This window comes from Lepeophtheirus salmonis, chromosome 14, assembly GCF_016086655.4.
Source record: "Lepeophtheirus salmonis chromosome 14, UVic_Lsal_1.4, whole genome shotgun sequence".
In the NCBI taxonomy this organism is placed as follows: Eukaryota; Metazoa; Arthropoda; class Copepoda; order Siphonostomatoida; family Caligidae; genus Lepeophtheirus; species Lepeophtheirus salmonis.
The window spans coordinates 2,523,390-2,545,416 of record NC_052144.2 but is presented as its reverse complement, the minus strand read 5'-3'; the positions used below and the strand labels follow the sequence as shown (position 1 = coordinate 2,545,416).

The following is a 22,027-nucleotide window of genomic DNA, read 5'->3' as shown; positions in this document are numbered from 1 at the left end:
AGTGAAACATCAGTCGTACACACATTATGGTATAACCTTGTATTTCTATTAACCTTGCAATTATTCCTAGAAAATTTGGTTTTTTAGTCCCGTATGATAGCAAATTTCTACAATGTTCTCTAGAGAAGTAGCGTTCGACTTACGAAGCATTGTTAAGGATCTACGTACATGAATACATATTCTACTAAAGGTGAAATATTATTCTAAAATATTGCAAAGGCTCTTTTTTTGATGAGTGTAATAAAACTAGTTATCAGAGAAGCTAAATTAATTATCTCTTTTTCACAACAACATTTTTTAAGGAGAGTTATATTTCATTTGTAGGAAAAGATACGTATAAACGACATGTTGTAGTTTGAAAAAAAATTAAAATTGACAAAAAAATAACACTATTTAAGATCATATTATTATTAGAAGTTGATATTTCAAATATTTCGATAATTTTGGACATTTATCTCGGCGTTACCTTGCTTGTAATACGCAACCTTTTCTCCAAAAAGAAAAAGAAATCCAAAATCTCTTGGTAGTATTAAGCCAATTCTTGCCAACTTGGATTTATTTGTCAATAATTGTTTACAGCTTAGAATAAACTAATTAATTTTCAACCAATTAACGTTCAGAATAAAGGTTAGAGAAAAAGAAGCAGAAACATTGAGAGCACACAGCAAGATACAATGTATTTTGGTTGTGAGTGCAAGGTAACACGGATTATTATGTACAATTAGAGATCGTACATTAACGATTATGTGACGAATAATGGAAATATGTATGTGGGAAAGGGAGGGAAAAGGAATGATATTCTCAGTAGGGCTCTCTCTTGAGTCGATTCCGCGTCACCCATGCAAATACGAAATCACAAAAGTAAATAATGGATCCAAGGATACAAAGGGAACCAAGGGCAATTCCAGCTCCAAAATCCCTTGTGTAATCGTCCGTTGCATCATATGATGCCCAATTCCTTAATGTCTCAACCCCTGTTCCCATAAGGAGAGCGCAAATCAGACAATTCCAAAACTGTAACAGACAAAATTATAGTATTTAGTAGAAGTTTTACATACAATGATAGGTTGTGTGACACATGGATTTAGTATATATATATTATTTTGCATAATTAGAAAACATATATTATGTTTGGGTGGGAGAGGAATTTTCACAATTTAACGTATCTTTTCGATATGTGTACAGAATCTTTCATTCCAAAAGGTATGGATTAAAAAGTTGAAGTTAATCATTAGAACTTACAATGAGAGATTCCCTTTCCCTTTAAGAGTAACTATTTACAATCCAGGTATGTAATATAAGGTTATATGAGGAAAAATAAGAACATTTATAATAATATCTAAGTAAGTAGGTATGTATACAAAAAGAAAAAAGATAATTTCATGGCCACGAAGGACTTTTGTAGTGGTGCATTATACATGTATATGTATAATGCAAGCTTATACTTACATTATATTATATTATATATATTTCTATCATCCTTGGAAAAATTATTCCTCAAAAAATTATATTTACAAAAAAACAAATGATTTATAGGGAGTAGATATTTTATACCATATACATTTAACCTTTCCTCCGAAAAGTGTTTGAAATTTATGTTAAAAAACCTCACCAAGACAAAAAAACCCTATGTATTTTTTCGTCAATTGTTGATTCTTTGTCTCACTGGATAAGTCATTATTGCTTTTTCATAGTTATTTTCACATTGATAAATAAACGAAGTTTATGAATTAAGTTAATAAAATATACATTCTTTGATTAATATATACTGATGCTCCGTTTCCGAAATCGCAGGAAAACAATTTAGTGTTGCTCCCTTGTAGTTGTATATACTTATTGGCCATCTCATTATTTCTATGAAGAAATTTTGGCTATCGTATACTAATAGAAATGCAGAACAACGCTCATCTGCATTTATATATATATTTATATAATAGAGTTTGTGTGTGTCCTTTATGGAAGCCCACAGCGTTTGGTCTAGGAGGCTGAAATTTTGCATGGGTTCATCATTTGAATTTGGTCAGGCTAAAAGAGGGGTGCCGTTTTTTTTAAATCTTTTTTTTTTCATCAAATGTTAATGATCCATTGTTAAGAAGAAATGCCACAAAACGATGCATTTAAAACTAAATATTACATTAAAGTATTAGTCCAAAACTAATTTTGTAATTTCCTTTGCAAATTTCGATTCGGCCATTTTTCGAAAAAATACAAGATGAACATCATATTTCGACAAATTTTTTCATGCATTTATGTTGGTATGTTATTTGAAGTTTATAACTCATTTAAAAAAAAAAATCATAATAATATATATATATTATAATACTCGCCCGCACAGAAGAGGTCAAAATATTGGGAAAAATAGCATTGACCATTGTCAATGTGATTGCCCGCTCCCTCCTTGGCCCATACAACGCTGAATAACCCTTTGCTAGTAATAAAATATTACAAAGCAAATTTAAATACAGTATCGAATAAAATACTGGAAGTGTAATTCACTTTCAAAATTGTGGATAAATAATGGGGGTCAATGATAGTCTGAGACTTCTTAAAAGACAAATAGCAGTCGGTAGGATTTACTTATTTGTCTAACTACCAGATGATTTCCCCCTTTTTTCTGTTTCTTTTCGGAGGAAAGGCTGCATGCTACATTAAAGGTAAAGACGTGATATACGAGCGTACACAAATTATATGTACAATTTTAAATAAAAATATGTCAAACTTTATTCAATTATAGAACTTTATTATTTATGGAACAAAATACTATATGTATATAGAGTCAAAATTATACCTATATTGTTTCTAAGTATTTATAGGTAGACCTGAAAGGTATAATATGAAAATCACTTTTTAAAAGGATCATGTATCTTCATGGAAATACAATTTCAAAATACATTTATATATATATATATAAAAAGAAAGAAAATCTTTGAGATGGAGGACCTGCAGCATCTCCCCCGCCCCCTCCCCCAAATATATAGAAAATAATTCTTCAATTTTTTTTTTCCAAAAAATTAATTTTCTGTGATTAGCTATTGATTTTTGAATTTTTTTCTGAATAGCTGGGGATTTTTGAATTTTTTGTAAATATATGTGAATTTTTTTCAAAAATTTAATTTTTGAAATTATTTTTTCGAAATATTGCATTTTTTGGGAAAAATTTGTTATTTTAAATTTCATTTTGAAATTATTTTTTCAAAATATTGAATTTTTTGTAAACGGCTTTTAATTTTAAATTTTGTTTTTCCAAAAAAACTTAAAATTTGAAAAATAATTTTGAAATTTTTTTTTCGAAAAAAACTTATTTTGGGAAATTTTTTATAATAATAATTGATTTTTGGAATTATTTTTAAAAAAATCCAAAAACCAAGCTCTCCCAAAAATGTAATCCTGCGGACACCCCTGAACCTTTCCTCCTCAAAGAGAAAGTCCCAAAATCAGTGGGCAGTATTTAGCCAATTCTTCCGAACTATTTAATTATGAATATTCAATAACTGTAGGGAATTGTTCACATCATATCAAAGGGCATATGAAGAGGGCAAACTAAAAAGAATAATTTAGCTTCAAGGTGATGTAACCGTCACCGGTAATTTCATTCACAGTAAATTTATTCACTGTCTTTTCGTTCCTAGAAATTTTATTCCCAATAAAAGCTTGTCAATTTGTTCCCGGACATTCCATTCCCTAGTTAGTAGCTTTCATGTATATAGGGAGGCCTGGCCAGTTAGCACTGGAGAACACTGATGACTTGGGATGGAGGGGACACCGAGATGAAGGATTTATGGTGTTTATGAATTAGAAATGACGTCATTATGATTCCTTAATAGTGAGTAGGAATGGCATCCTGTTCCGTGGAATTGTTCAATGCTTGGACCTAAAAGTAAATCCCCGCGATCATCAATCCCAACTCTTTCTCCCTCTCATCTTTTTCATCATACCTATTTTTCTCTTCTCACAGTCCACGTAAATAATAAGCAAGTTTGCATTGGCTCCTCTCTCCCTTCTCCAGGATCACTAACTCTTAACCATATTATGTTCAGCTCTGTATGACGTTACTAAATACCCATCTTTAAAGTGGGAATTAAATTTCTGAGGATGAATTTAACAGGAAATGATACTACTTGGAATGAAAAGACTGGGAATGATTTTACTAGGAATGAAATGACCTAGTATCGGTTCAACAGCTTGTCGATAAAAACTAGTTATTTAATGTAAATGGTGCATGCTACAAGTGTTACCCCCTCTTCCAGACACTACTATTCTAATTAAAAAAAAGTTAAGTATCATCAGAACATGAATATTATACATGAGCTCTATTCATTAAATTTAAATATATCAAAAATAACACAGAAATATTATTTGAGTATATGGAGATACTAATTTTAAATCTAGCTATGCTTTTCATTTGCTTAGATCAATCTTCTTTAATTAAAGATAGAAATACTTTCTTTAAGAATTAGGACAAAAGAAGAGATACAAGATACTTTATCCTCAACAGGATATTTGATATTTACGAGTATGATGATGGGATGAAAATTTATGCTAAGAAGAGAACCATACCAAGCTAAGCTTCATACGAGAGTTGAAACTATGACGGGATCCATTCACTTTCAGATTCAGATATAAAGCTCTCGATGTGAAATATATATGAAGTAAGATTTGTTAATTACAAATACGTACTGAAACAATTTGAATTTATTACCATGAAACTAAAATATATAAAAACAGCGCATTTAAACATTTGAATCACTCTAAGAGAGACAGATTTGACATTTAGATGTCCTTTTAATTAGACTGTTGCTATGGCCTTCGATCATTCAGATCGAAAGAAGTGGACTTCTATGTTCACCAAGAGATTGAACCAAATGAAGATAAAGGAAGCCGAATGATGATATAACTTGATCATTCATCTCAAGACATGTTTGAATTCAGATTTGGAATTCCATGAAGGACGGTAGAGAAAAAATTCATCCGAAGAAGACTACCAGACCTCATAAGGGATTAGGGAGGACTCCTTCCTTGGGAATGAGATACAAAGATCAAAACAATTAAGAGATCCATTCTCGATGAGTAGATAATTTTAAAATTTATAATGTCAGTAATATTTTATTTGAATTTGTTCAAAGCACAGTATTATATTATGAATTATGAAATTACTTATAATTATTCATAACGGAACATGACGAATTGTAAACAATATTAAAATGGAATCACTAACAAAATACATATTTTTTAAATAGATCTTTTTTTAAGTTAAACATTGAATATTTTTGTATATAAGCTATAATATTCCTATCACTAAGAATGATCTATAAATAATAAGGATTTAAAGAAAAATGGTCGTTTTTCATCATATTTTTTTTTATAGTTTTATTTTCATACTTTTAATTAGGTGATTGTCGAAAGGGTAAAAATGACTCTAAACGATAACAGTCTAGAATTAATATTATCTCAGATATTTCATAATTCGGAAAACTGAGATGAGTTTTGGATTCTGTGCTTAAAGATAAATTCAATTATTGGCTTCAATTCATTAGTACAAAAGTGACGTCATATTATACCTTTTTTGTCGGCTGATACCCTTGGTGAAGAAGTAAGAACAAAAAAATAGTTACTTAATTTAAAGGAAAATATATGAATATCCCTCTACAAATAATACCGGGTGGTCCATTGAAATTTGAACATTAACATATTTCACAAATTAATGAAGTGATTGAAATTAATTCATATTCCGATAATAATATTCCGAATAATTAGTTACAAAACAAAACAGACTTGAGCTCTCTAGTTGAGTACAAGTCGAGAAAATTACTCTTGGACGTAATCGAAAAATTTCCATTCGCGCACTCAAAGAAGGTGGGCGTCTCACGAATCACCGTCTACACCATAAGCAAGTCTGAAACGTAGGAGATGAAGAAAAGCTATATCAAGAGGCCAAATTGGACCCAGAGGAGTTAAAAAGAAAATAAACAACAGCCCAGACGAATCCGCTCTTGTAAGAGATATTGGGGTTTCACACCACACTGTTCTGAGAGCTATAAAAAAAGCAGGTGAAAAGAGCTTTGTGAGGGCGCCGAGGTTCCTTTTAAACCAACATGGAAAGAAATCCATCTCCTCCGTTGGAAATTCTTGTCAATAAGTTTTGAATGAGTCATTTGAACTTCTTTTTAACACTTTTGACCCCTACAGCCCAGAGCCCTATAAGTAGAGTTACGTGACCGGGCTATCCGCTTTGACGATAGCTGACTTCCTCATGTGTTTGAGTCACGGTCCGAAACATTCAAAATTTAATACTATATTTTAGGTGAAGAACTCTATAAAGGTGATATTTTTGGTTAAAATACCCTAGTATGCCTTCTTGTCGTGCGGCGTGGATAACAGAAATCGTTTTTGAGCTGAGGGGATGATACTTTTTCATTTCTAAAAATCCTAAAAATGAAATGAAATCTTTGGAAACCATAATATAATTCTCGTGTTCTAAACATTTTGAAGAAATAAGGAATTTCAACTCTCAAGAAATTCCATCATTGTTTAAACATCTAAAACCTAAAGTTCCAAGGCTCACCAAAAACTCCATCAAACCCATTTTCATTCGGGAGAACAATGCTGATGCTAAGAAAATTGATTAAATAAGGAAATCTCAAGCAACTTTTTTATTTCGAATTTCAGGTAAAAAAAGATCTTCACAATTTCAGGATCATACATACTTTACTCCTAAAATTGGAACCTCCTACTTCTGAAAGTAGAGAAATATACTTAGTGGACATTAATCTAATTTCATCAACAATATTTTTTTTTGAAGTTACTTTATCGTTAGAAAATAAATTGTAGAAATAAAGAAGTAAAACATCTAAAGAAGTCAATACCAAAATCCAAATCCAAAGAAGTAGAAATTGAAGTTGAAGGAGAAAGATGTCTAAATTTGGGACGCAGAATTAAAGTTTAAGTCTTTAAAAATGTGCCTCTCTTCGGTATTTAATTCAAACCATATAAAATTTTTAAGTTGCAAGTCTTTACATTCAAAAATCCGCCTTTGGTCTAATAAAACCATCGATAATTCGTTTCAGTTACGATTTGTTGAGTAACTATATGTTATCCAATTAATCTATTACACCAAGAAATGTTTGTACCAATTTGCAAAAATAGACACTTAATTGAAATCTTATGTAAATCAATTCAAAAAATTGTAAACTCAATAACTGAAGTAGCGGTTCCATTAATTAAGTCGTCTATAAATGTCACCAAATGTAATAAAATTTTATTTTTTACTCTGTCTGTTAGTATAAGTATGCACATACATTTACGAATGCAAACTGCGATTATCAAAGGAAATAGAGTAGCTTCTTTTACTTTCGGAATACGAAAAAAGTGAATGCGAAATTAAGTAAGTTAAAGAAATTATTCCATTTTTTCATAATAATTAAGCTCAATAAAATTACTTTTTTTAGTATTCATTTATTGTATTAAGTTCTTTTTGAGCCATTTTATATCTGTCACAAGGGGAACTGAAATCTGGTGACGTAACTCTTCTTATAGGGCTTTCCTACAGCCCTGATACCAACCTTCTCGACCACACCTTTTGTGTGCATGCTTGGATGAAAGCCTGCAGTGTCCGTCATCAAGCAAAGAGGCCTTCAAAGTCACTGTCAGTGAGCAGAGGGACGCCATGACAGAGGAGTACATCCGAAGTGAGTACAATACGGCCTGGAAGCAATCATTGCCACAAAGGGAGGCTACATTAATGATTAAAAGAGCTGAGACACACGTCTAATTATAGTATTAATTTTGTTTAAATTATTTTGTTATATAATCAATTATATCTTGTTGAAGTAAAAAATTCAAAGTGTTCAGATTTTTATGGACCTCTCGGTATAACCTAATTATACTCCCATGGTATTGGGGTACAAGGATACATTCATACTGACATAACATTCCCTTATTAAACTTTGTAAGTGTAGAATTATATCTTTTATGCATCTATGAGATAATAATCATTCGTAATTGTATATATACATATGTGTACTTTGCATATTAGGAACATTGTGAAGAGCGTATGTAACTTACAAATGGGCATTTAGGGCACAAAAAATATTGAGATAGATTTTTACGTCATCATCAGTATAAGTGGAGTGAATTAATTGTTTTTCATACTATGGAAGAAGTCAATCAATTCATTAATGTCGAAAGTAACAGTGCTTTAATGCTGCAAGATGGCGTATATAACCTGAGTCTGGTAAACGAACAGCTAAGTTAACAATGTTCATAGGGCACATTCTTAACTTTATTGTATTTTACGGCTTTTTTTAAAAATAAGCCCAAATCACTTCGTAGTGAGCAAATTAGTCCCAACCGTGCTACTATTATTAAATAGATAATTATAAGAAATGGTACTAAAACAAATTCGAAATGGACAATCAACACTCAGAATTCTAACATGGTCAAAAGAAGCAGAAACATTGACACTGATCACCAAATACAGTGTGCCTTTAGTTTACATGTCACAATGAAATGAAGAATGAAATATGTTGACTGATAAAGAAAGGCTTTTTGGTCTTCTTACGTACAATCCCAATGTTGCTCCTTAGAAATCGGTGAAATATAATGGATTCGTATTATTGCTAATCTTGCAGACTGGGATTATCTCCCAATTTTGCAACACATAATAATTAATAATGATAACCACACATTTGATCAAACATTGTAATAAGCAAAGACACAAAAACAGCAATGATTTTAGTCCTGAGTTCGTAGAAATGGAAAGAAAAAAAAGGAAAAACTGTACTCTTCTCCTTTAAGATGTTCTTGGCCTAACAAACAAATTATAAAGTAAACAGTATTCATACTCTATTAATGAATAGTTTTTGGAGAGGGACATTTACTGGGAGGTGTACCTGGAAGTCATTTTTGAAGTATGTACAAAATGTGGAACTCAATTTACAATTTGCACAACTGAAGATTTCCTTTACAAGTATTTAGCGTAGGCTGCTGGATATTGACATAATTTAATTTAGCTTGAAAAGCCCTTAGTCACTATTTCTTAAGAGCACCTCAACTCTTCATTTTTTCATGCAAGAAACGACAAAAATTTTATGAAAACTAATATTAATAATAAGTTTTCTATTGAAAAATAAGAAAATGTACAAATAAGGCTGTCTGCAAAGGGTGTTTTAGTTTATTTGCGTATGGGTCTGGATTAGATTAGTATGATTGAAATAATAAAATAATTTATAATGTATTTAAAGTCTCATTCCATTCCTATTGATAAACTAATCGGATTAATCCTTCAAAGGTGTTGTATGTCACACTTAAAGTTTACAAAAATCCCTGGTTACAAATATGTCATTTAGATCCAATAGGTAGAATTAGTGTTGTTCTATCCTTATTATCCTAGAGATTATTCATAAATCTGGCCCTATTCAGTCCTACTTATAGCTAAGAAATTGACCCTTCGTTACGACATTGAGGAATTTTTTTTAATTATTTCGTGATGTACTCTAATAAATTATATAACAAAATGAAAATGTAATATGTGCATTTTGTATTTATTATGAATAAGTAATGAGGGTCTAAAAAAGAGTGTCGTTTTTCATCATTTTCAACCTGAAAACAGAAATATTTCGAGTTCAGAACAAGAAATAGAATCAATAAAAACACTTTCACATAAGTTTGATTAATTTTACTGTTAATTTGGGGATTGTTATACGGATACAAAATAACTCGGAACGGTAATTGTCCCGAATTACTATAATCCCAGATATTTCAAAATTCAGATGACTGAGAGAAAAACTGAGATGAGTTTTGGACTCTACCCTCAAAGATAAATTCCCTTTTTGGCTTGAATTCATTTGTACATAATGAGTGTTTTCCTGCGTTATTTACTCCCTTTCACAACATTAATAAAATTGTAAGGATTACCACGTTAATTTTTGGCTATTTTTATTTTTACATACCGGCAGTACATATTTTTGTCTACTTATCGGTTCTCTTCCTCTTATCAGTGTTTTGAACCTTGATTGGTTGAACTCTAATGAGTTTGTGTAACGCAGTGAACAATTCTCAACTATTATTTAATAATAAGTCCACAGCTCTTGGTAGTTGGCTAATTACAGACTGATTTTTTGTCCTTTTTTTTAATGCTTCTTATTAGTAAGGAAAGTTGATAGATGCAATAAAGGTGGCAACGTCAAAGGTATTTGTTTACTTGTATGACGTCATGAATTATTGTTCTTCTAGTAGGTACGTATAGAACGTAGTGATATCATCCTTCTAAGGGTCAACCTTTTTGACAATCGAATGTTATGTGAATTAATCCCTAAATCTGATATTAAGTACTAATTTAACTATTTTTAAATCGATTGGAGGAGGTTTTTTATGCTTAAGCTTGAAATGTATTCTTTTTGTCTTAATATCAACAATAAAATGCCTCCGAGATAATTTTTTATCCTTTCTGCTACGTTATTGAAAACGCTTTATATGTATTTCAAGGTTCGAATTACATTTTGTCAAGCTGAACTAAAAATGATCTACAAATATGTCTATCCTAGGCAAAAAGATACAATATCTTGGTTTTTATGAAGGTAAAAAAAACTTTCAAAAAAAAAAGAGAAAAAAAAATAACAATAATTCACATATCATAAAGAACAAAAAACTTTCTATTTGCAAAACAAATATTTCAAAGATCTTTAGTTATTTTCAACTAAGATTAGGTTCAACTTAGCGAAAATAATACAATATAGTAGAGAACAGCAATAAAAGGATCAATAAACCATTTTCCAATCCTGATATTTTTCAAAGACAAAAGGATTAGTTCAGATCTTATATGAGATTTTGCAATAATTTTTTTTGGTCAAGAAAATGAAGCATCAATGAATAATGCGTGCATAGTAGCAATTAGGAGCTATCGTGAAAAATAGCTTTTTTTAAAGTAATTTGCGTAAAACTAGGTAATATGATTTTTTTTTTAATTCTTATATTTTCATTTCTTGGGTAAGGTCATTTATTTAGGTCCAGCTCAATTAGAAACGGCTATTTGATGATCTATGAAAGGGAAATAAAAGTTACTCAACAAAATAATTTTATAGCTCAGATATTAAGAGACTTTTAAGATCATATAGATTTTTAGGATTACATACCATTGTTAATTATATCTCTCAACCTTTCCCTTGGACAGGGAAAAAAATTATTTAAATTTAAATTGTAGTTAGCGTATTCTTACCAAATTTTGGACGAACCTATATTTAATGGTAGGAAATTGTTCATAACATAACATCCCCTAATTTGTGTGCAACCAATGAACGTTTCAATAATCAATAAGAGCAAGGAAAGAAGAAAATCGATAGCTGACAAAAATATATCTAATAGTTACTGATGTTTTAGAGATATTATTGTGGGATATCAATTTAGTCAAATAATTTATTTTGACCATTTATGTATTAATTTTTGAGTTGTTTAAATAAGTGATGGATTTTAAAACTATTTGTGGCATGTCAACAACAAAACAGTTTTGAACGAAAATTAGAGGTTTCAAATATATTTTTTTTCTTCCTAAACTGAAAATATTTAGTATATCACCGCAAACAAACCTCAAACTTGCCCTTATGGGAAAGAATGAAAATCGCCTTTTATACATAAAAAAAGTTGTCAAATACTAAGCTATCACAGCCCCTTCTTCCTTCACGCCCTGAACAAAAATCATGTGGTAACCCATAGCGACATTTTTGTTTTATATTTTTATCAGAAAAAGTATCGAAAAGTATTGAAATACCGATAACAAAACGGTACGAAATATTAGTATTTATAAAATCACTACAAGATTATTGATTCCATTATTTATTAGAACTATAATGTAAAGAAAGGAATAGACCAACATTTGAGCAATACTGCTATTATGTTTCTTTTCGTCGATAATAGTATTTTGTTCAAAAGAGAAAAAAATTTAATCACTTTTTTGTATAAATAAAAGACAATTAGTTGAGAAGTGCGGCATTGATCAAAGCCACAAGTGCCTAGTCATATTGATCTACGTGGCTCTAGTATTTATGTCCTTGATAATTAATATTAAAATTTAAAATGGACATTATATGTTTCACAATACTTGCCAACCAAGTGTTTTGCAATTTGAGAAAACACTTGTAAGTATTTAAAATATGAATGGAAGTAATAAGTCTGATAAAAAATGAATGTTTTTAGTGCACAATCTGGATCGTAAATTCTTAAAAGTCAGTTTTAAATATTATTTAATTCACTTTTGGCATTGCATATATATGAAAGAAAAACTTTTCTGAACCAATGACGAGTAGTTGAGCTATTTGGAAAAATACATCAAAACCTTGTGTGATTATCTTATAGATGTACAATTTGAAAACTGAAATTAACAAATGTCTATGAGTACTTTAATCTTTTACAAATTGATTACAAATACTGCTTTGATATCGGAGTGAGCTTTGTTTTTTGGTTTTTAATATGGATAGGTATTTTTTTAAACTATAGTTCCTTTGGGTTTGTTCATGTCAACAAAGAGTCGAAATTAAGACAAGAACAACCCTCACGTTTAAAAACTACAACATCAGGACAATTTTGGAAGAGAAGCATTGAGCACACTTGACTTTAAAATATGATCTTGACTTTATTTGACCACGTAATAGAGTCCTTGTGTGTGATACATATCTTGAATAAAATGGCCTTACATTTTGTAGTTGCCTCAGGCCTTGTTCACGTTAAAACACGACCTTGTTCATCAAAAAATGAGCAAACATACCAGATTACAAACGTTATCTACTTTTGGTGAGTCAGTACTTATGCATAGAGTCAGATCCTATTAAACCTGAGGTCTCAAATCTAAAATAAATCGAAGGGCCTCATTTTGAGATAGCACTGTATCTTCTTTTTAACAAAATATAGTAAACTTAGGCTTTTTCAGTATTTGTAATAGCGTTTGTCACGTTTGAACTTAACATTAAATGCAGGATTCATCAATGTTCTGTTATATATTATAGTCGATCAACTCAGTTGTTTTATATGTGGACTCTAATCATTAATAAAATTTACTCATCAAAAGACCTAAAACATGTTATTCCATCATAGGGTAATAATTATTGAAAACATATACATAGTTACTAATTAATCCCCTTATAAATATACATATAAAATTACCGTCTCAAGAAACAATCTTTGGATATGATAGCGTCCATCCAGGATGTAGCTTGCTAGTAGAGAGGATGAGACGAGAATTCCCGTCATAAGTGCTCCATTTCCTAAATTTTCCACATCCATTCCCGGATCTCCCTAGCAGAGTGTTAAAAGAAAATATAAACATAAGAAAATATTCATCATGATCTAATGTATTTACATCATAATCGTTTCAAAGGTGGTTAGATCATTACATTAAATAAAAATAATATTCGTTTGTCATCATGGAAAATTGTAGAATGACGATGCAGATAAGAATACTCTTTCTTTAAATTATGAAAAAGTAAATGTATGACTGAGGGAAAGATTGCTTTTGAGGTCAACACACATTATCTGGTTAAGAGGAGTCATATATACCTACAATATATTGAACCAAGGACTACTATATAAATGGATTGGATACATAATTGAGTCAGATGTTGTGTGTAGCACATTTACTCCATCGCTTATAATGTTGGATCGGACCTAGGACTGATTTCCTCATCAGTCTTCCCCCCCCCTCCCCATTTCAGTTTCCCCATTTTCAAAATTAAGAAATCTATAGCTGTTTACAAAAACTTAAATTTCGAATATTGAATTTTCAAAAATCCAAAGCTAATCTCAAATAATTAAATTTCTCGGATAAAAAACTCAAAAATCCAAAGCTATTGACAAAAAATTAAACTTTTTAGAAAGTTTTTTTAAAAATCCACAGCTTTTTGCACAATTAAATTTTTTGAAGAAAAATTTCAAACGTTAAATCTTCTACTATAAAGCAAAAGTTTCTTAACTTGGGGGGAAGGGGTCTATACCCCTCCAGCCTCTCCCTGCGGACGCCTCTGCATAACCAAATAAACAAGGAATGCCACAAAATTAGGTGTAAGACCTCGAAATATCCCAGGAGAGAACTTTTAGTACAATAGCCAATCGAAAAAACTCCTGTTGTTAAAATTCCTACCTAAAGATTAAAGGTTCCATAATTACAATATGGTAAAATTAGGTTTTTGAGCTGTTTATAGATACATTTACATATAATAAGTATTTAAAAACCATTATAATAAGTCAAGGACTTGCTAGCAATGCAAGTCATTTATGTTTATCAAGTTATGTGTGTACCTTTTTACAAATTTCCATTCTATGGAATCGGGTTCAAGGCGTCTTGTAGATGATATTATTATTCGTAGCCAAAAGGTTAAACACTTATGATTGTACATATCTGTAATGTACAAATATGTGAAAATTTCCCTTCAAATGCTTATTACTTACATCATTTCCTTTGGTAATGGGTTTAATCCATTACTTGAGTTTGGAAAATGGATTCATAACGAACTTTTACTTCTAGTAAAAACAACAATATGGCATAGTATTAATAACACAGGGAAACTTGAGGTGGGGGGGGATGTATACAAATGACTTGAAGATAATAGTCGAATTTATCTATGAGCGCAGAGTTCAAAACTGATCTAAGTTTTTCTGAAATATCTTGAATTAGAGTAATTTGGCACTAATACTGTTCAGAGTCACTTTTAAGGGATCTCATTTTGGAATATCAAAATTCTCTACTCATTGCTAATGGATCGCTTTGTTGTTTCGATCCTGGTATCTCATTCCCATAGAAGGAGTCCATTCTACTCTCTTATGAAGTCTTGTTATTTTCCTCGGATGAACTCTCTCCTTCCGTCTACTCTCATGGAATTTGGAATCTGAATTCGAACATCTTTTGAGATGGATGATCAAGATAGAAGTGATAACCTTGATTTTCCTTTTACGTTATGAAATTGCCATTAAAATCGGAAGATATATAATGATAATGTTGACTATTTGCTAGTCTACCCCCAATAAAAAGTGGGATCACATAAAAAAATACAAGATGGAACAAAATCCTTGGAGATAAATTTTTTTTAATACATCTTTTTTTTTTGAAATTATAAATTGAATATTTTTCTATATCATAAGCTATGTATTATATTCCTCATTACTATGTATTATGAATAAGATACAAAGGTCTAAAAAACAGTGTCGTTTTTCATTACTTTTTCAGCCTAAAAATGGAAATATATCGAGCTCAAAGTAAGATAATAAAAGCACTTTAAGATTCTTTGATGATTGTTTTACGGGTAAAATATGACAAATTACTATAATCCCATATATTTCAGAATTCAGGTGACTGAGAGACAAACTGAGATCAGTTTTGGATTCTGCGTTCAAAGATAAATTTGGCTTGAATTTATTTGTACAAACTGAGTATTCCCTTGTGTAATTACTACTAAAAAAAGCTTCCGTTTATCCGAAACAGAGGCGCAGAAGAACTTCAAAGGAAGCAAAGAATTCTAATATTAGAACATTCTCATGCTAAAACACATGGGCCATCAAATAAGGAAGATTATCCTAATCACAAAGCTCAAAACCTATTCTCATCAGACATTTTTGTACAAGAAGTCAAAAGATATCAAAAAAAGGTGGTACCTGTAAATGATACAGTAGTATATTACTTTTATCATGTTTATTATTTTAGGCTCAGTTTTGTCGCAAAACCTATATTGAAGGGTTCTTGAATGACGCTCAATTAAGATGTTTATCCAAGAAAGGAAATAACTCTAAAATCAATTAGTCAAGTCCAACAGGTAAAAAAACACTAAAATTAAGGTAAACAAATAAATAGAATGAATGAATTTACGATTCTTTTATGCATTATTTTGAAGCTATGCCTTTCTTATGAATTTGTAATGGTGTATGACACTTTTCAGATTTGCTTGTGGTTCGTCAGGGTATGAATCTCTTCTTGATCAAGGATTTTCTTTACCCTCGCTGAGGGGACTCCACAGGAAAACCTAAGGCATTTCATTTGAAAGTGGTATTTTGAATGATGTTTTTGACGTTTAAAATAACAACCTTGAGTGAAAAAGACAAAAATTGTGTACTATTGATGGATGAAATGGTCATCAAAAAGTCTAAAGACTAGTATTTCTAATGTTACTCTTCCAGAGCATACAGACGAATATGCGACACATGTTCTTGTGATCATACTCGCTGGAATTACAAGTAGATGTTTGCAAGTTGTTGGTTATTTCTTTACACCAGATTAAGTTAATGGGTATATACTGGGAAAAATTACAAGGGTGTCGTCAAAAGAGCTTTTGCAATTAGTCTACGTAAAAGATCAATTACTGCCGATATGGGCCCATCAAACCAGGCAATATTCCGTTGTTTGAGAGTTAATTTTGGAAGAAAATGAAATTGTCAACTTTGTCCCTTATCCAGCAAATCCTAGGAAATTTTATACTTTCTTTATGATGTTCCTCATCTTTTAAAAAATCCCTTGAGTCCTTTAGTGTCTACCATAGGTAACGATGACCCCCCCTACGTAGTAGCGTTGAGACTCGGTCCTACTCCGATCCGAAGTTTTTGTGATTACTTATCACTTCGTTATCTTTATTGTATCACTCAACCTTTTATGCGAAAAGAAACACGAAAAAAAGTCTCAAAACCTGTTGGTAGGTAACACCGGCGCCAGAATGTATTTACGAATTGGGGGATGGGATATTAAATAATGGTGACATCATCAGGGAAGCTTGTATTGCTTCTTTTTTTTTTTTTTGGGGGAGGGGGATGCTTTTGTATTTTTTTGACAATTTCGTCAAAATTTTTAAAAAATTGCCAAATTTTGAGAAATATTAATTTTTCGAAAAGACGAAAAACTTTTTTTAAATATAATTTTCGGGATGAGACTAAATTGGAACGAAGAACTTTTTTTTTCTTCTTCAAATCAACGGCAAGTTGAAATATTTTTTCCCAAAATTATGATATTTAAAATTTTTTATATTGTAATTATTATAAAATTTATACAAAAGTTGGGGGGGGGGTGCAAAGGCCCCTTGGCACATATGGTTCTGACACCACTGGTATTGATCTATTTCTGGGCCATTTTGTATGAATTACTGATTTTTTATTTTTGAGAAGTGTTCACAACTTAACAAGAGCTAATTATAATCCAACAAATCAACGTTCACAACACAGATTAAGAAGCAGAAACATTGACAGCTGACTAGTTTTTGTATTTTTTGTTGTGAACTGTTATGTCAGTTGAATATATAATTTTATGAATATAAAAATCAATAACTGAGTATGGAAAGACAGGAATTCTAAATAAAGGTCCTTGATCCATATCAATTAGTATAACAATCAAAATCATACGGATTAATACTCTGTTAAAGTTCATAAAACGTAGAGTGAGCTGTTTCAAATCATACAAGAGTCAATTTATGAAAACAACTTAATTGGAAATACATTCTATCTTTGTTTATTTCAAGAAGTCAGTCGTGGATCTCAGATTTTGTCGATCTCACTTTATGAATACATTTGCTTTATGAAATAACTGGCAAGTAAAAAATTCTGAGCTTTCTTTCGCTTTATTTATATTATCCGATTTAGATGGTTCCAAACGATTTTCTGGCTAATCCTCCATTCCTGGGCAATTGAATATGATCTCACATACCGGTCCAAGGGGAGGATTTCCATTATTTCATCGACATTTTCGACGTCCATATTACCAAAAATGAATCATTGGAACCACAGGTTTTTGTTGCATTCGATACTGTATCGAGTCCATAAACATCACAACTTTTATTCGCCGCCTGCTCCACTTTTTCACCTTGGTCGAAATGATACTGAATAGTGTATCGAAACACAAAATTGTAAATGAACTTTTTAAGTGTACCTTCAGGTATACTTGAACCTTTTTTTTATTTTATTTTGATAATGCATTAATCGTGAGATATATCTCCCTCAAGACATCAAGTAAAAAACGCTCAGAACTTTTTACTAAGCCTAATACATTTAAATTCATATGACTTCATTGGTTCGATGTTTAAAATTTGGATACACATAACAGTTTATCCACATATATTATCGGTCTAGATCGAGTTTTAGATGAGACCGATCAAAATTGTAAAGTGTAAGAACATTTGGAAATATGCATTTTATCTTTTTTATACGTAGATATTATATCCAAAAAATAAACACCACATAAAAGTTTACTAAAACTGCACTTAAAATAGAAAAAATGTATCGGTACCTTAACATAATTAATCATTGATAGATTTTATTTTTTAAGGCTATGTTGGGGCCGAATTAAGTTTGATAATTCAAATCAAGATTGACAACTATAGTTAACTTTCTTGGGTATCTCAATACATCCCAAAAGTTTGATTTCAAACTCCATAGTTGTCCAAAATATGTCAATGAAATATCTGCCGATATGCATACATTTTCTGTACAAGTTGCAATCAAAAAATGAGATGAATAACTTTAAATGAAGGATTTACAGTACTTAGGATGAGGATCATTGAGTATTCCATCGATAATTGAATTATTAATGGCATAATTTTTGACCAATTTTAATAAAATTTCAAAAAATATAAGTATTCTGTAGCACATTATAAATTTCAAAGGCCCACAGATATATTACCCATAAATAGGTAGTTTCAATAGATCAAAATAAAATGATAATATCAATGTATAGTTGTTTAGTAAAATGCCCAATTTTCTAATTAAATTATGCATTTTACGACGAAGAAATTGTAAAATGTGTTCATCCAAGTTGCAACTCATACACACATCACAACATAAGTTGTGAAAAAAATAGGTTTGGAAAAAAGTAGTTTCGTATTTCCCGCTCTTTTTTTAACGAAGTATATCTTGTTTATTGTTAGTGACATCGGATCATACTATATAGTGTTGTAAAGGCGTGAATGTATACGACAAACACTTTTGTGTATTCCGCATGGGCGGTTCAGTTGGGAATCACCGTGCATCGAGTATGGAGGTCTCAAAGGAAGAAATTTGTTATATTTTACATTTCATTACCTGAAAGGGAAAAACACGTCGAAAGGGAGCAAGAAAATTTGGAATATATAAGGTTCAGATACTATTTCGGTTCGTGTTGCACAACAGGGCTTCAAGCGATTTTTCCCGCTCAATTCTTCCCTCTACTGTGAAGAACATAGCTGTTTGAATCTAGCGATCGAACAGAAGCGGCCAGCATTGGTGAATGAGAGACAACAAGACATCATCAAGACAACACCAGCCACACACATCTTTGATGACGTGCCAGAAGATCCAAGAGCTTGGATGGGAAGTTCTTATGCATACGTCCTAAAGTCTGGACCTGGCACCAAGTGACTAAAACCTGTTCTTGTCTATGGCCAACTTGCTTAAGAATACAAATTTGGGCTAAATAGAGGCCTGTGAAAATTGGTTGTCCGAGTTTTTTTGTTAATAGGGACAAAGGCTTCTGCGGGTAGGGCATTATGAAGTTAGATTCTTGTTGTAAACAAGTTATCGACCAGAAAAAAGCATACTTGGCTTAAATAAAATAATCGTAACAGTTCTTATAAAGCATTAAAATAAAGCGAAAAATACGAAATTACTTTTCCTCAACCTATTATATTCGACATAAATCGTTTTTTTTTAAATTTTGATTCCAATACTTATTAATATATATTAAAAAAAGATATTTTGAGATTAAGAAATCAATAATCCCTTAGAAAGTAATGCAATAAGCTCCTTTACAAGGCAAATATACATAGATTACATATTGTCTAATGATTTAATGAAGGGCTGAATAGGCAAGTTTCTAATGGAATATGGGATATTTTTATCACGATGATCCCCGTCACACAGTTAATTTACTGTTTATATGATTCCTTGACGACTTATTATATGCATTGAATGTCGAGACGTATTCAGTTAATACCATGCATCACAAATGAAATATAACTACATAATGTTGAATCCTTTCATATGTAGTTAAATACAGAGTTACATTGTAATCATAAAAGTTTATCCGATTAGTATGAATTAAAGTAAATTTTCCATGATTAGAATCATTTGATTAATCTTTTTGAGGATATCATTGACAATTTCAAATTAAATTCCCGTGATTCCATCTTTGGATATTCATCATTATGATTACATTTGTATTAAAACATAAAAACTTGAGTCTTAAAATGTGTTTAAAAACTACATTTAGGCATAACAATGTAAAAAATGGTAATTCAAGTCGTAAATGTAATGAAATTTTGACATAAATATGGGCATTAAGACACAAATTTGTATGTTTTATACATCAAGATTCTATTGATTGGGTAGGTAACGTATGGTATTATATATATAGTCTTGGAATGCTGAAATTGATGGAAGGATTAATTACAATTTTTATATTAATAAGAACCCTGAGTTAGTTTAAATCAAACATCTTATTCTATAAGTAATTGAATCCATAAATATGGGTCTTAAATTAGGGGAGTCATGTTATTACTACATGGAATATATCACTTGCCACTCACTGGAGCCATTTTTACAGATGTTGTTCCGAAGAAAAGATAGAGTCCATAGTCCCCGAAACGATGTAGTAGAACTGTGATAAACATAATTAAAATCTCTAGGATCTTGAATATCCCAGACACAGAAAGAACCTCTTCGAATTGCATTTTTGTTATTATTTATTGTTGAGTTATTGTTTTTTTTTGCCTCTCTCAATCAATCCAAATCACACTGGGTAATTTCTATTACATATAGAGCAAAGTAAATGATCCCCTTATTCAATATGGCGTTCATTTCTTATCAATACTTTTGTTTTTAATTCTTATCTCTTCATTCTTACTACCAAAGTCAACAAAGATATACTTATAAGTAGCTAATGAGTAATACATTTATAACGAATAATGACACATATGGGACTTGATCTCAGAGAAAAATGTATAATCCGAATGAAAGCTATTAAATATTAACCATAAGAATAAGGTCCGTATATTAAAGTAGCACATGATCCATGTTCAATCCCATAAATCCAGTTGATTACTTTCTTGAAAATACAATAACTCATACTTAGTGATTATATTTTGTAAGAGCACAAGGAAAAGGTGGGAGCGTGACTAACGGTATTAATTAGTCTATTAAATAATGAATAAAAAAGAAAAAAGAGCACATCCTCAAACCTTTATTCCTTTTCCAATTGCTAAACTGTATTTTTTCTCTACAAAAATCCCATCAAATACATGTAACACAAGTGTACATAAATAAAATTCAAAATTGCAATTCTATTTTTATATAAGTTTCCTTTTTTTCATTTTCTAACGGTCTTATTCTTTTTTTATATATTAGCCTAGCTGCTGAAATATGATTTTTTCTCATTACACTGTATATTTTTTAACAAATTTTTTCACGTGACATAAAGTAATGTTGAAAGTATATATAGGGGGAAAAACAACTCTATACTTTGAAAACCAGTTGGTATTACCCTTGTAGGACAAGGATTTTTTTGTCTACTCACAACCTCAACTTTCAAAAGAAAAGGAATTATTCGATAATAACTTCTACTAGCGATCTGAAGTTTTGGCATGCTAAGGTACCTTCGAACAAGTGAACATATACTTAACACTTTTGAATTAATAAATACGAAGAGTAGCTGAAAAAAAGTAGCTTTAGAGGAAATACAAAGTATCTTTGTTTATTATAAAAAGAAAGGCATGCATAGCCAGATTACGGATGTATTGTGTGCCTCAGGAAGAATGTATCGGTTTGAATTTATAACATAAGGTATTTATCCCAAAGTGTCTGTACGGCAGTATGTCCGCACACGACATACATTCGCCTAATATAAAGATTATGAACTCTGAGAGTAGGGATATTTTTCTTTAGTGTCTCATTCATTCAAAAATTTTGGTTTACCGAATCACAAATATTTAATGAGATCTACTTCCCAAAGTTTGGTTTTTGTTATATTAGTGATCTCGTCATCGTTACCACTTTCCAAAGGTATTTATTTCAATCCGCCCAAGTCTTGGTCTTTTTTTGTCTCTAG

At 30.9% G+C, this 22,027-nt stretch overlaps 1 protein-coding gene across 1 annotated transcript; it reads right to left on the bottom strand.

The window, feature by feature from the left end:
- Nucleotides 1–404: 404 nt before the first annotated feature.
- LOC121129489 (protein snakeskin) lies at nt 405–21,100 on the bottom strand. The gene is made up of 3 exons (XM_040725214.2): nt 20,511–21,100; nt 13,150–13,281; nt 405–1,014 (listed from the first exon to the last, which is right to left on the bottom strand). Exons 1-3 carry the CDS (start codon nt 20,652–20,654, stop codon nt 802–804), a joined length of 489 nt encoding a protein of 162 aa, XP_040581148.1. The 5' UTR covers nt 20,655–21,100; the 3' UTR covers nt 405–801.
- Between the last annotated feature and the right edge of the window lie 927 nt (nt 21,101–22,027).